General features: G+C 34.6%; 2 protein-coding genes across 3 annotated transcripts in view; one reads left to right on the forward strand and one right to left on the reverse strand.

Moving 5' to 3' along the window:
- Positions 1–14,581, reverse strand: part of LOC119073622 (retinal homeobox protein Rax) — a 17,516-nt gene continuing 2,935 nt past the window's right edge. Inside the window, exons 2-5 of one of the 2 annotated variants that reach the window (XM_037179206.1) lie at positions 10,671–10,803; positions 10,351–10,483; positions 3,497–3,584; positions 1–2,121 (exon numbers count right to left, since the gene is read on the reverse strand). In XM_037179206.1, the coding sequence (XP_037035101.1) occupies positions 1,820–2,121; positions 3,497–3,584; positions 10,351–10,483; positions 10,671–10,803 (656 nt within the window). In that variant the 3' untranslated portion in view covers positions 1–1,819. The remainder of the gene's footprint in view (positions 2,122–3,496; positions 3,585–10,350; positions 10,484–10,670; positions 10,804–14,581) is intronic. The other variant, XM_037179208.1, reaches the window with a different exon arrangement.
- Positions 6,588–7,857, forward strand: LOC119073612 (sodium/potassium-transporting ATPase subunit beta-2-like). Its single transcript, XM_037179189.1, has 5 exons — positions 6,588–6,724; positions 6,842–7,218; positions 7,288–7,416; positions 7,487–7,652; positions 7,710–7,857. Exons 1-5 carry the CDS (start codon positions 6,712–6,714, stop codon positions 7,811–7,813), a joined length of 789 nt encoding a protein of 262 aa, XP_037035084.1. The 5' UTR covers positions 6,588–6,711; the 3' UTR covers positions 7,814–7,857.

Below are 14,581 nucleotides of genomic sequence, written 5' to 3' on the forward strand. Positions count from 1 at the left end.
GAATTGAAATTAATTTATTGTACAGTATAGCTTACAATTTGATGTACTTGATTTTATTATATACAATTCGTGTGAAACTCTCTGTCAATTCAAATTATCGTTACCTTATTCCCTGCATTAGGGAAGCATTTCATGTTTTAGCGTTTCTACTATGGTATTTTATTAAAAAATGACTGTGAGGCAATTTCACTTATTTATCCGAAAGAAACGTAATTACATTTTCTCAAGATCATGAAACAATCAGTCTTTTCAGCAAATAGACCTTTGATCGTCAACGTAATATTAGGTATACAATGCCATCAGTTGATTTGTTCGGACATTTGCCATTATCAACAAACATGGTGAAAAAATAGGATTTTCAGCCTAACATACAGCATTTGTCGGAAATATTCACCGAAAGTGGAACATTCGTGGAGGTTTCTAACAGCAGTATACTTGTTGCACCGAAAACATTTTATTCTCCTTCTTTTGTACGTCTGTTCATGATTCGTTGACAAAAATGAATGTTACGAAGCAAGAGCAGACGAGAAGAAGACGAAGAAATTGCAACCAGTGCATCAAGTATTGTTGTTAGAAACTGCAGCAAATATTGAAGTTTGAATTGGGGACTATCTCCAAAAGATGAACATTCGCGGCAGTTTCCAACAGCAGTACATGATGCATGGAATGCGATTTCTTCTCCTTCTTTTATACGTCTGCCCTTGCTTCGTTTTTATTTTATAAAAACGAAGCAAGGGCAGACGAGAAGAAGGAGACGAAATTGCATACCATGCACCATGTACTGCAGTTAGAAACTGCCGCGAGTATTTAACTTTGAATCGGGGATAATCACCGAAAGTTGAACATTTCCGGCAGATTCTAACAGCAGCACATGATGCATGTAGTGCGATTTCTTCTCCTTCTTTTATACGTCTGCTCTTGATTCGTTACCTAAACGAAGCAAGATCAGACGAGAAGAAGGAGACGAAATCGCATCCCATACATCATGTACTGCAGTTGAAAACTGCCGCAAATATTCAACTTTGACCGAAAGTTCCAGTCAGTTTCTAACAGCAGCACATGATGCATGAACAGCGATTTCATCTTATTCTTTTATACGTCTGTTCTAGATTCGTTAGCAAAACGAGGCAAGAGCAGACGAGAAGAAGAAGAAGAAATTGCAATCAGTGCATCAAGTTCTGTTTTTAGAAACTGCCGCAAATATTCCACTTTGAATTGATCATCACGAAAGTTGAACATTCCAGGCAGTTTCTAACAACGGTACATGGTATGGAGTGCGATTTCTTTTCCTACTTTTATACGTCTGCTCTTGATTCGTTAGCAAAAACGAAGCAGGGGCAGACGAGAAGAAGAAAAAATCGCAATCAGTGGCATCAAGTACTGTTGTTAGAAACTGCCGAGAATGTTCAACTTTCGTTGATGATTCCTGATAAGTGTCGTATGTTAGACTGAAGTTTCTTTTTTTGTGTACAATTCTCGTTGAAAATAATGACAAGTGTTCGAACAAATCGGCTGTTGGCATTGTATGTCTGATTTAACATTGACGTTCAAAGGTTTGTTTGTTGACAAAACCTTGTTGTTTCATGACCTGGAGAAATTCCAATTACTGTTCTCTTGACTACTAAAAATAACTGAAATCGTCTCACAGTAACTTCCTGCTTAAATGCCATAAGGACGCAAAATTTTTAGTTTAACGAAATGCTCCCTCCCCCTCTACTAAACAGAAATCATTTTACTATGTACAATTCTTGTGAAAATACATTTTCACTTATCGTTTCCGCGTTAGTTAGAGCGAATCCTTTCTACACAAAGCGGAAAATTATTTATCCCCGACATCTGGATTTGTCGGACTTTCTACAGGGCTTGTCTGTGGGCTAACTCTAGCATTGTTAACCGATAAATTTTGAGGATAACCGAAAAAGCCCAAATTATTCAGTCCCATGTACTGTGACAAAATGGCATGAATGTTCGGCAGCTTGTAATTGTGTATTAGATTCTGATGAAGCACGGAATGGTTGAATGGGGGATGAAGGCTGAAATTTGATGGCCAAAATTCTGCTGGCATTGATGGATGTCCAATATTGTGAGGCATTGTTATTGGCAACTGGAATTCGTTGAGACCTGTAAAAAAATGAAAATTGTTTAGTTTATTCAGCATAATTTGACAACGAAGCTTGGGCCCGAAGGCAGCTCTCGCAATAGATATTTATGATACTAGAACTATAAAAAGGTATCTTGGATCGAGTAACCGGTTCGAGACGAAGACGAAAATCTTGTTACCCTTCTGAACTGAAGGCTGGGAAGAATTTTGCATGAAAGATTGTTTTAGCAGCACACGGGTCATTGTGAAGGTATATGGCCCGTAATTCATCATAGTTAGTGGATGGTTAATTCGATGGCGATCACGTCAAATTGTTTTTTCTTCCCTAATTTACTATTTCAGCTGACAAGGCTGTTTCCTGTCCCTATATGTTTTAATTGAATTGAAAGACCTAACAAACGACAATATTATTCAACTTAATATGGAATTATTTCCGTATTCTGGACTCAATTATTAATTTAATTCACATAAAACAATAATTAAGAGATAAAAATATCTTATCAGTAAACTTGATTTAATTACAAAATAATTTTCATGTTCATGAGTAAATGGCTTCGAATATTGTAACGTACACAAAAGCCGTAGGAGAGTTTGTCATTGTTTTTTCCGTTCTCAAAATACACAATAAATTGTAGTAAGTGTAGAATGTGTGTAGACACTTGTTAATTGCTATTTAATTATAGTTCTGAAAATTTTATTACCACACACTCTACATCCACCGCATATATAACATTCGTCGCATACGTATGTGCTATAACACAATATCAAATAGACACACATAAGTATGTATGTTCAGAGAGACCTGGTGCGTTTTCATAACTACTTCTGATATGAAGCATACATCAAAATGTTTACAGCACTTTATTGATATGCGGCAGTCGTTATAATGAATATTGTCAACAGAAATTATGTTTTAACATTATGTCAAACTTTGAAGATAATTAATGGTTTCTGCATAGTTAAATTTAATGAAATGTGTACATTCTCGCATGAGTTTGTCGCCGGGGTCCTGTGTTGTTCGGAGGTGTTGCACAATGAAGGCGTTTAGCCAAAAAAAAAACCACAAATAAAACGACAAACACACAAAAAAGAACTGTGTAAAGGAATTCAAAATTTTAGTTTATCATGCGAATTATACGTTGGGACAATTTGACAGGTGTTGAATGGCGGTAAAATGAGGAAATTCACTGAGATGTCTGATATATTCTGTGTGAATTTTTGTAGAAAATGTAACTTAAGTTAGGATACTTAGAGTTATGTGTTCTCATGTCTGTACTGGAACACACATATTACGTAGGGTTGTTAGGAAAGTAAGAACGAAAGACCAAATTTTGGAGCAGGCGTTAGACGCACTAGCTGACTAGCTGACTACAAAAAAAAAAACATTTTATTTACCTTGTTCATGATGTAAATAGGCGGATGTGTCTCTGCCCATAGCTTTTTCTCTTTTACGCCACTTGGCTCGACGATTTTGAAACCACACCTGAAAAGGAAAAGAAACAAAATTTTAATTTTTCTCTCTTGGTATGCTTAACAACTGACATCAATATCCTAAACGACAGCGGAAGATTTTTAAAACGTGAGCCCAACTACCCGACTGTTAACAATGTCACTTACAGAAGAAATTCTTCTTCATATTTTGAGTGAAGAGCATTTTAAATCTACTATTACGAGTAAGAAATGAAATGTTCTAAAGATATATCAATCGGCCTCCGTAAAGATGTAGATAAGTGGACTTACTGAACATTACCACAGATGCCTTCCTAACTTACAAATAATTGAACGCAATTTAGCACTTAATTTCGCATTATTATCCAACCTAGGCACTTATCAACATAATACTTATTGTCGAGCATCAATTTGCACCTTTTCGGATATCCTTGTCGTTACGAAACGTTTCCTTCTATTTCGGAACAGAAATTGTGCAACGTGTCCACACCATGCTACGGTTATATGGAATTGGTAACATTTCAATTGCAGTTTTATTAGGGGATGTAATGAATATACAGCCAGTCATACCATACTGAATTACGTACGTGGCACATTTAAAACCGTTGCTTTAATTTTCTGGATAAAAAGGATTCCGTTTTTCTGTTGTTGGTTGAAGCACACACAATACGAGAGTAGGAATATTCATCAGTGTATCACATTAGCTTATTATTACAATTACGAGCATAATAAGCCATTTTATACATTGCATTAGGATAATCATTTTCAATTGTCCTTGGAAGAGCTTATTTTATACTCTTCATTCAGTCGATTAAGTAACATTTTATACAATATGTGAAATGTACTGCGTTTCTGTTCGAAATTGTTTTGTGAACACAATTTTATTGTCCTTTTCTTTCTGTAAAATGTTTACCCTACAAAATCATGATTTTTTACTGTCTCGATATATGTTTTCGTGCATTATAGGGTTCATGGTATAATCGCATACCTTACGTTATACAAATGTAATACACGTGTTTTCCGAGAGCAATTATTTAGGATTTAGGATGCATCTACATGATATTATAATCATGACGATCAATTGGTCTTAAATTGGAAACAAAAACGGTAATCTCCTTGTAGGGAAAATATAAAATTTTGTTTAATTGTTCGCTTCGAATGCGTAATTCTATTACGCAGATTACGCAAATATTAGCTATGAAAATGTCGTAAAATCTTGCAAAATTTATGTTCAACGAAATTGAAAAAAATTGCTCATAAAAATCAATCCAATTTAGTCAATGCGATGATCTGCACTTAAAACAATTTTCCAATTTTCCGTAAATTCACTTCAATGTCTGCCGTCTATCAAGACTTTTTCACGACAATTTCCCACATCTACTTCAACATCACCACCGATCTGAATTCTTCCACACTAACATAAGCTAAAATTTCGGATGAAAAAGAAGTCAGCACCAGCAACACACACTCTCATATATGTATACACACTGAAGCGCCACCCCCCACATTCCCATATATAACAAAACTCAAACGGTTAGATAATTTTATCCAATTTTCTTTGCCATTCGTTTCAATTGAATTGGAATGAATTTAAACGATTCACTTAGTGAGTATAAAACGCTATATCTAATTGACAATATGCCAATTATCTCGCCAATTATCTACACAGATTACACAAGAGACAGAATGGAGACGGTGAAATTATGGTGTGTGTGCAGCATTTGTACATATATATATAACTGGTTGGAAGGATCATTTGTGTTATGTTTATAATAGAACAATGTAAATGCGTATTAACGTTAGATGCGACAAATGGGAATCTTAATAAATCTAATTCGGAAATAGAGGAAATGGCGGAAATGGGTGATGTTCAGTTGAATGGAACCAATTTATTGTTCCACTTTCTATGTTAAGCATTTAGCACGCTAAAAAGTTTTAACGAAAATTGGTTAGCTGAATAATGACGTCGGTCGGCCGTATTTCTTCGTTCGATTGAACTCTGACACTGATTACAGTTAGTAGATAATGTAGGCATTGCCAATTATCATACATTGGACGTAAAAATTGAGATTTAGTAAAATAAATTCAGTTAAAAAAAATTAAAATTTTCACCTGCGAGCCGTTCTCGATGCAATAAATTTCTGTTCCATGAAATGACATTCAATGTCTGACACAACACAGATCAATTTTATCTCAAATAAACGCCGCCAATTAACTTATTCCACCGAAAAAAGGTTATTCTTTTTTGTGCGTCCTTAATAACACAATTAAAATTCAATTTCAGCTCTCATTTAAAGGATCCCCATTCATTTTATGCATGACGATGGTTAACTGAATGATGAGCAATGAAATGAAATGAATGAACAACACAGAGGTGGCATACATATAGATATATGCATCATACACACTGTTGAGAATTTGAAACACAGAAAACCATTTGGTACAGCCGTTACATAGACGCACATTTCCGATTGGTGGCATTGTTCGAAAATACAATACAGGCCAATTTGATAAAATCAAAATGCAATGCAAATCTCTGATTACATTCGAGAAATTAGCCTTACGAATGTCATCATATCTGTGCAGTGAATGTAGTTTATGGAATTTCTCTGTGACTTCCAATCAACTCATACCGAAATTGGCAATATATCCATTAGCTGGGCCAAATTATGAATTAATCGGGATGGCAAATAACAAATGGGGTGGCAGGGATTCGGTTAAACTGAGTGATAGTAGCTTGTTTTGTTATGACTGAATTTTATGTTTTCAATTATCATCCAAATTAGGGACAATAACAAGGCATGCAATTTATTGAAATTGAAATTTAGTGGATTTTATTGACTGATGAGTTAATGCACACAAGTGCATTTTTAGGGTGGACTTCAGCACAGATTGAAAATGATGCCATTGGATCAAGTAAGGAGTTTTGTGAGTCCATTTTAACCATGGTTTGAATCGATACAGAACATGGTACACCAATACCTTTCAGATTATTTTTTCATTTTCCTGAAATCTATGCGTCTCTACTGCAACAACGGTGAATACAAATCTGTAAGACTGTTCAATTCAAAAGCATGATTTGATACAGAGTGTGAAATGTTCAAACATTTTCAAATCACTCATTTGCAAATCGTCTGCTCTCGTATAACTTACCCATATCAATGTTGAATAATGGTAAGTCGTAAAGCATGAGTGATAAGTGATAAATTTGGGTCACTTTGTCAAGCGTAATCAGAAATACTATTTCATAAACTAAGTGTAACATTGCTCGTTTACTGTGTTTTTTTACAGTGAGACGTGCGCTATTCTGCTGTTGCATCACTTTAGCTGTTCAAAATTCCATTAGCGCGTGGGATTTTTGGCCATTCAAAAGAAACGCAATAGCAGCACCAAGCGTTAAAATCGCTCCAGTGTCAGATGGAAATTTTATCTATTTCCAATATGGAGGAAACTCAACCATTCAACCGTACATTAACTCAATTAATAAGTTCCTGAATGCCTATGATGAAACAAATCAAGCAGGAGACGTTCGTTTATGCGAATTTAATAATCCACATGACGAAGGTGCCGTTTGTGTTTTCGATAAAGTTAACCTACACGTTTGTTCACAACAGGATGACTTCGGCTATTACGAAGGTTCTCCGTGCGTTTACTTTACACTAAGCCAGGCAAGTATTCGGCATGAGTGTCTCGTCTCGACAGCATAATGAAGTCGTTTCTCTTCAAACATACGAAAGGTCCTAGATTGGATACCATATCCATTAAACGGAAGCGATATACAAAAACCACCGTCTGATGCATTTTCCAAGATGCCGAAACATCTCGTTGATTCGATTGTTAATAACGAAATTCAGAAGCCGTTGGAGGTTCGATAGGCATTTAGGTAAAGTGCTCGGCGTATTTTATATTAATTGACCTATTCCGCTTGTTCCACAGAAATATATTTGGTTGACATGTGATGGTGATACTGCAGCCGATAAAGAATTCGTCGGACCGATTTCTTACTATCCGCGAAATGGATTTCCTACCTACTATTTCCCTTTCAAAAATACAGAAGGCTATCAGTCACCCATTGTTGCAGTTCACTTTGAACGACCAACCAGTAAGTTTATAAAAAATAACGAGCCGAGTTCGATATTGCTTAAATTGCAATTTTTAGGAGCTTTTGCTATCACCGTCGTATGCAAAGCATGGGCGAAAAATATTGTATTGGATGAAGACAATGGACTGGGATTTGTTAAATTTGTTTTACTTATTGATTAAACAATTCGATTCAGTTGATATTCAACTGAGTTGCTCAAAAAAAAATTTTTGTCTTGATTTGCCTGTTCCGCAAAATTAACGATAATTTGAAGAGTTGTAAGTTGTATTTTTTTTGCCAAAAAATTGACAGTCTAATTTTGTTACACTTGGCTATGAACCTCGCTATGAACACTTCGTATACGGGTAGTAAAAGACAAAATAATGCAATTTCATTTGTGTTCATTTCCCCGTGTCTATTGCGTTTGTCTGCCGTATAGTTACACACAAAGGGTATTAACTACATTTGTACATGTTCCCTGTATATATACTAGATCCTAGCAGATTGGGGCTTGTTTGAATGCCATTTGTTACATGGAACATGGGCGTAATTACGTAATTACATTAAATACATAGCACCCTTGTTGGTGTTATCTGATAAAAATGAAATCGTACAACCACTTTTTTTTTCTCGCTTTGTTTTTCTTGTTAATTTACGTAATATATGGTCGTTTTGCTATTGTACAATTTTCAGTGACAACCAACCCTGTTGTATCCAAATGCGTTACGTACATTTGAACGATATTTCAGTTAATTCTATTGTTTTTGCTTTAATCGGACCGTCCCATCGCAATTACCCAGCAAACAGTTATTTACTACGGAAGTGAACCGGAAATCGTCGTCAATGCAGACGGTATGAGCAAAAGACACCGAAATTAACTCTCACACAGAATATATTTACTTGTTCTGGTTCTGTTCGACAGAGTGGTGTGAATTTATGGAAATGAATATGGGCCGAAGTATTCGATCCCAATGGGTGGAAATCTCTTGACTATGGTAAACCTTACATTGTATTAAGAAGAATGGAAAATCTTCAATTGAGGTAAGAGTCAAACGAAACGGACGATGTGACCTAAAGAAAAATCGAAATTCACAATTTATTTCGAACGAGAAAAAATCTCCCTTCGCAAAACAGTATTAACATTACGAACAAATAGATAAATTCACAAACAACTAGTTGACACAACTTGGGCATTAATTTACAACAATTCCATTACAATAAATGCGTCAACACATTTGCATAATATCAAGTAGTTTGTTGGTGAATTATTCTTTGTGATTTTTCAACTGGTATATATCTTTAATCTCTTTTTGTATAATGCATATTATGAAGTATCGTTAGGGGATACGGATATGAGTGAGAAAAATGTTTAGTTGAATTTCGAATCCAACATTGACTATTTTATTGACCCGAACAAAATGTTACGCGTATAATTTAGGGTAGTCTGGCGTTACATACAGTCGGAGGCAGTGAAATTTCAGCATATGAATTTCCTTAAGCGGTTTGTCAGCTGAACCACACATACATCCAAAACTGTTTATAAACAGCTTGGGTTGTTTGTGTGGATCAGATGAAAAACAGCTGACGGAAATTCATATGCTGAAAATTTCACTGCCTCTAACTGTAGAGTCTACAGTGTAGACTCTACACTGTATACAAAGTAAAGATATAAAGTCTGCGACTTGTAGTTTTCTTCGAAATTGCTCTGCGAAGTGTTAAGAAAGAACTAAGGGAACAATGTGAAGCACACGAGAATACATATTATTAATGGATGAACCGCTGTAATTCGCTTAATTTTCCACATGAGTACATTTAAACATTCAATTTATTTACCGTCTATTAAGTGTATCGCTTTAATTACAATTTCAATGTATCATCACAAATGTACACCAAAATCATTACAAGGTCTGCGTGAATGGGCCTACAACTATCTAAAGTGTAACACGTTTGTGTAGCAACATTCATATTGTTATTGAGTAGATAGCTCGAACGTTTTTGGGGTTCGCGAATGAGGATTTTTATCGTCGGCTATAATAATGTTAGTCGGTACCCTTTTGAATTAAACTGTTCCCAACTAGATTATATTGTTGGTATACGAATGAAGTGCTTTTTAGGAATTAATGAAGTGGTTAAGTACATAATTTATCAAAAACATTTAATTCTGCTTGTAAGTCCTTTTCAATGGTATGAAAAACGGGAATTGCCATTTGGCGGGGGAATGATACGTATAAACGATATATTAAAATCGAATTCTGTCAATTTGAATTCACTATAAATAAACCGACCGACATAATGGAATTGTACTGTACAAAACTAAAATTGTTATATTTTGAAAATGTTTTAAAAGCATTTTGAGCCTACGGGTCAATTAATTGGAATTTGATTATGTCAATTACATAATCTAACGCATTTTGTTTGTGCATAGTTTTACCTATACCAAATTAATGTTGTATTTATCGACCAAAACATTATCGTCATCCAGTTACTGATGGCATTAAAATAATACAACCAGCAAACAGTCGTTCACCAGTTTGTTTCTCTATTTATATTTGCTGAACGAGTATTTCCAATCAATTAATTTATTTTTAATTATCCATAAACATATTAAACATTTCATATACCCCGAAGGCGCACTACATCAGATTTGAAAGTGAATTATTGGGTCGCATGTGTGATACTAATAAGGTCCAACTAATGTGATAATGGAAATTTTAATTACCTGCACTCTAGCTTCGCTTAAATCCAGTCGCATGGCCAATTCCTCTCGGGTGAATACGTCTGGATACTGAGTCTTTTCGAATGCTCGTTCTAGCTGATGTAATTGAAATGTCGTAAATGTGGTTCTTGATCTACTTGATAAAACGAGAATAGGAAAATTTCATTTTATACACTTGCTACTTGAAACCAGATGGAACAAGTCGAAAAATCGAATCGCCGTTTGTGAGAAGAACACGTCCTGCAAATCAGTTCAATCGACACAAACATTGTAAACGATTTTACGCTTGGCTATGTTACAATCGACGAAGTCTTAATTCTTACCGTCGAATTTTTCTGGGTCGGCTCATATCATTGGGATCGTGATCCATGCCATCCAAATCTCCCATTAACGGCTGATCGTCGTCGTGTTCAATGTCGACGCCATTGTCGTCGTTTAAGTTGTCTTTGTCATGATCTAAACGAAATAAGGATGAAATGAGAAATCGTCTTGAAAGTTCGTCAACTGGTACATCAATCTCGGATTTCAGAGTGACAATAATTTTAGATTGCGAGTGGAAAGAATGGCTCCCAGCAAAACTGTTTGTCTGGGAACGAAGACATAGAACTATTATCACTCTAAACAAATAGACTACGCCAAAATGATTTTTTTTCTCAATTTTTTTACATAAAGCAGCTAAAAATTGAAAATAAAGATACCCGTGTCTCGTCTTTTGACGAAAAAACTTGAAACCGGAAAGATTTTTCACTTTATAAATTCCTGAAATATGTGATTTGCGCCATTTTCCACCCAAATTCCACATAAGGTCTTAAGTTTGCCACTTTGCAATTACAGTAGTATGAGTAGTATTGTTCACTCAGTTCATCCAGTTTTGACTGATTCACTGAATTTTGTTTTGATGAAATGTCAAATCGGGACAGTAAATTTTAATTCTCAAACAAGTTTGTGTCGAAAATTTGGAGTATTTCGCGTAAAACAAAGTGATTCAGTTTAAATTTCGCACAGAAAATAGTTCCGAGTGTGCTCATGCTAGTGTCTTAAACAGAATTTAGGACAAATTCTCCGAAATACTTTAAAAGACAAATTAATTTGGTCAAACATTGTGGGTGTTGTGAAAATCTCATTTTTAAAAGTAATTTGGTGTGAATTGTGCCATTCAGTGTTCAATTCCTTAATTTTATGTGCCTAGAAATTGCCTGCAATACGTTTCGTGCTAATGCAGTCGGTAAAATGTGAAGAAAACATACAAAAATATGTTGCCATTCAGGTAAACAAAATTCTTGACATGTCTGTTGTGAAGATAGTCGTAAGTGACACCACAAAACTGAAACTTTTTTGTCCGTTAATTTAAAAAATGATTTTTTTGGCGGAAATGCTTTTATTTGAATGTGTGCATGATTCCGGTAAAATAAAATAGTGATAAAGTCACCACTATTGATGACCTTTAAAATGGCATCATTGGTTAAATATGATTGGCATAGTCTATTGTTTGAATGAATGCGATGGTTTTTATTTAATTCGTAAAACAAAATTGCAAATCCTCTTTGCATCATGAATTTTTGTATGTATATGAATCAATATATCCAGTGGATTCAATGGTAACAGAAGCGTAATTCATGTTGCATTTTAATCTGTGCAAGTTATCATAGAAAAAGTACGTTCACAACCACTTGTAATTTATACTTTGATTTTTTAATGCTTTTTTTGGACCAACATATTTGTTAATCCGATTAAGCCTCATTAAATGTTATGACTGGATTCAGCTGTTCAAAATACTTCCACTACACATTCAAGTTTTGATCCTCAGAATGTTCCAATTGCTTATGCATGCATATAGGTATGCATACATGCCGCAAAATGGATCATCAAAATTTGATAATTCCAATTTGCATACTTTAAAATTTTAATGTGAAAAAAAATGCATAAAATATGATTATAAACGTTCGACACTTAATAAATTTTCGTTGGTATTGTTTCCAATTTTCAGAACATCAAAGCCCGTGTTTTTGGAAATTGTTGTCATGGTCAGACCGTTAAATATTATTCAAAATAAATTTTAACATGCACACACACCAAATTTTAATATACTTTGCGAGCTACGTGGACCGGTTATGCCAATTTTGATAGAAAAATTGGATTTAAATTAACTACGGGAAAATTGAAAATTTACTCAATTTTACATGCGCATACATAATGAATTTGTTTGGAAGACAGAGCAGAACAGATGGAAATGGGGATTAAGTTACAGCCAGTGAGTCTAAGTCTCAGTTCAATATTGCATTTATGACAACATCCTTTAGACAATTAAATTAAATTGGGAAGTACTTTCTCGTGTTCCTTTTGGAGTGATAAATTCCACTCAATGAGCTGTCGATTTTTATGTTTTCGTTTCATTTCTTGAAGAAAAGACGATGTAGCTCAGTAGTAATTTCTGACCGGAAAATCAAGTTGTCTACATGCAAGAAACGGATATCGGGTAATCTGGCACACGGTGCCAAAAGAACGCACTTTTAAACTACGTAAAAGGTGAACTCACACACGTAAGTTTATTGCTGCAAATGCTTTTTTGCCATGTCATCGACTTGATGACTCCTTCTACAAAATTTTGGTATCGAAAAATCGTGTGCGAGTTCACCTTTTACGTTGTTGAAAAATGCGTTGTTTTAGCACCGTGTGCCAAATTACCCCACGCCAAGAAACGATCGGTTTTAAACATTTTTGACCCAAAGGTTACTATCTAACGCTCTCGATAACGGTGCGACGTAAAATAATTTCCATTCGAAAGAACTGAATTTGTCACAACTTTCGGCTGTCCCTTTCAAACTAGCTTTCGTAAGCTCACGCATTTTTAAAATCCATTTGTCTGTTCCTCACCCCTATACTGCGCTCGTCAATATACACATTCACTGTAGCACCAATTATTAAATCGATCGATTCATGTATTGTGTAAATGTGTGCATTCGATTTATCTTTTTTGTCCCATTCAGTCTTCTAGGATTAATGTCAAAAAATTGCTTAATTTTCATCTCATTTGGCATACTCGAAAACCATACAGTATCTCACCAGGAAGTTTAATGAATGTAAAAACCGCGCCTATTAAACATCATGCTACACTATACGATAACCGCGTTACATCAGCAACTATATAAAGGGTTGCAAAATATAAAATTTTAGATGCGTCACGCTGAGGTATTGAAAAATATTTTTATTATGTAAAAAAGGACATCTTATGGCAAGTCTAGCAAAAGAAATGACTTTTGTAATTGTAAATTGAAACTTTAGTGAACCGTTACTAATTAATTCCGTAACAAAAAAAAAACGAAGAGAAACAAAAAAATGGCTTGTTCTCTTAGTCATATTAAATGAAATTTGAAAAAAATTATTTATTAACTAGACGGGTAGACCATATTCAATTGGAAATCAATGTCAGCATAAAATTGCATTACACATACGCACATTTGTATAGCGACGCGGCATACACCCCACCAGGTTTGATTTTTATATATAAAAATTGATAATAATATCCAATTTGTCAGGTAATGCATAAATAGAAAATTTGCTACATTGCTATCATTGAAAAAAAAACATCAAAGAATTGAACGTTTAAAAAGAACTCTCTCTGTATGTTCAGCATTTGAACCAGGATTACAAAAATGCGCGCCCAATTCAATTCAATGACGATATATTCAATTTGAAAAAGGTGAATCGATGTAAATCTCGATTTAATAACCAATTATAAATTGATTCGGATTTGAAAGCAGCAATAACTGAAAAATAATGTTCCCACTTTTTGTAACATTCAATGCGAACATATTCTACTGAAATAATATCAAATCCTTTACAAAGAATTTTTGTTTGTATTTTACTTTTTTGTGAAATGTATCAGTTATCTACTCAGAATGTCGACATGTTTAGATTTGTACAAGTTTTTTTTTGATGGTCTGTGTCTAGGTAACTTGACGTAGGCGAATCTGTCTGGTTGAAGTTTACCTTTTAGAAGCGGGTAGTTATTGTCGATGTTTTTAAAATGCAAAAGGACTAACATAAATTAAGACACCAGTTAGTGTTACAAAATGAATGTGTTGAGGGTAGAGTTTTGGATCGAAAATTTAGTTAAAAGAATTTCAACTAACATAACGCTAGATTTCTTGTTTCCTTTCACACAAATTCCACAACTCCACTCACTTGTACATAACAAACGTTTTGTTAGAGTTTGAATATAAATCCAAATCGT

This window comes from Bradysia coprophila, unplaced genomic scaffold (assembly GCF_014529535.1).
Source record: "Bradysia coprophila strain Holo2 unplaced genomic scaffold, BU_Bcop_v1 contig_138, whole genome shotgun sequence".
Classification (NCBI taxonomy): Eukaryota; Metazoa; Arthropoda; class Insecta; order Diptera; family Sciaridae; genus Bradysia; species Bradysia coprophila.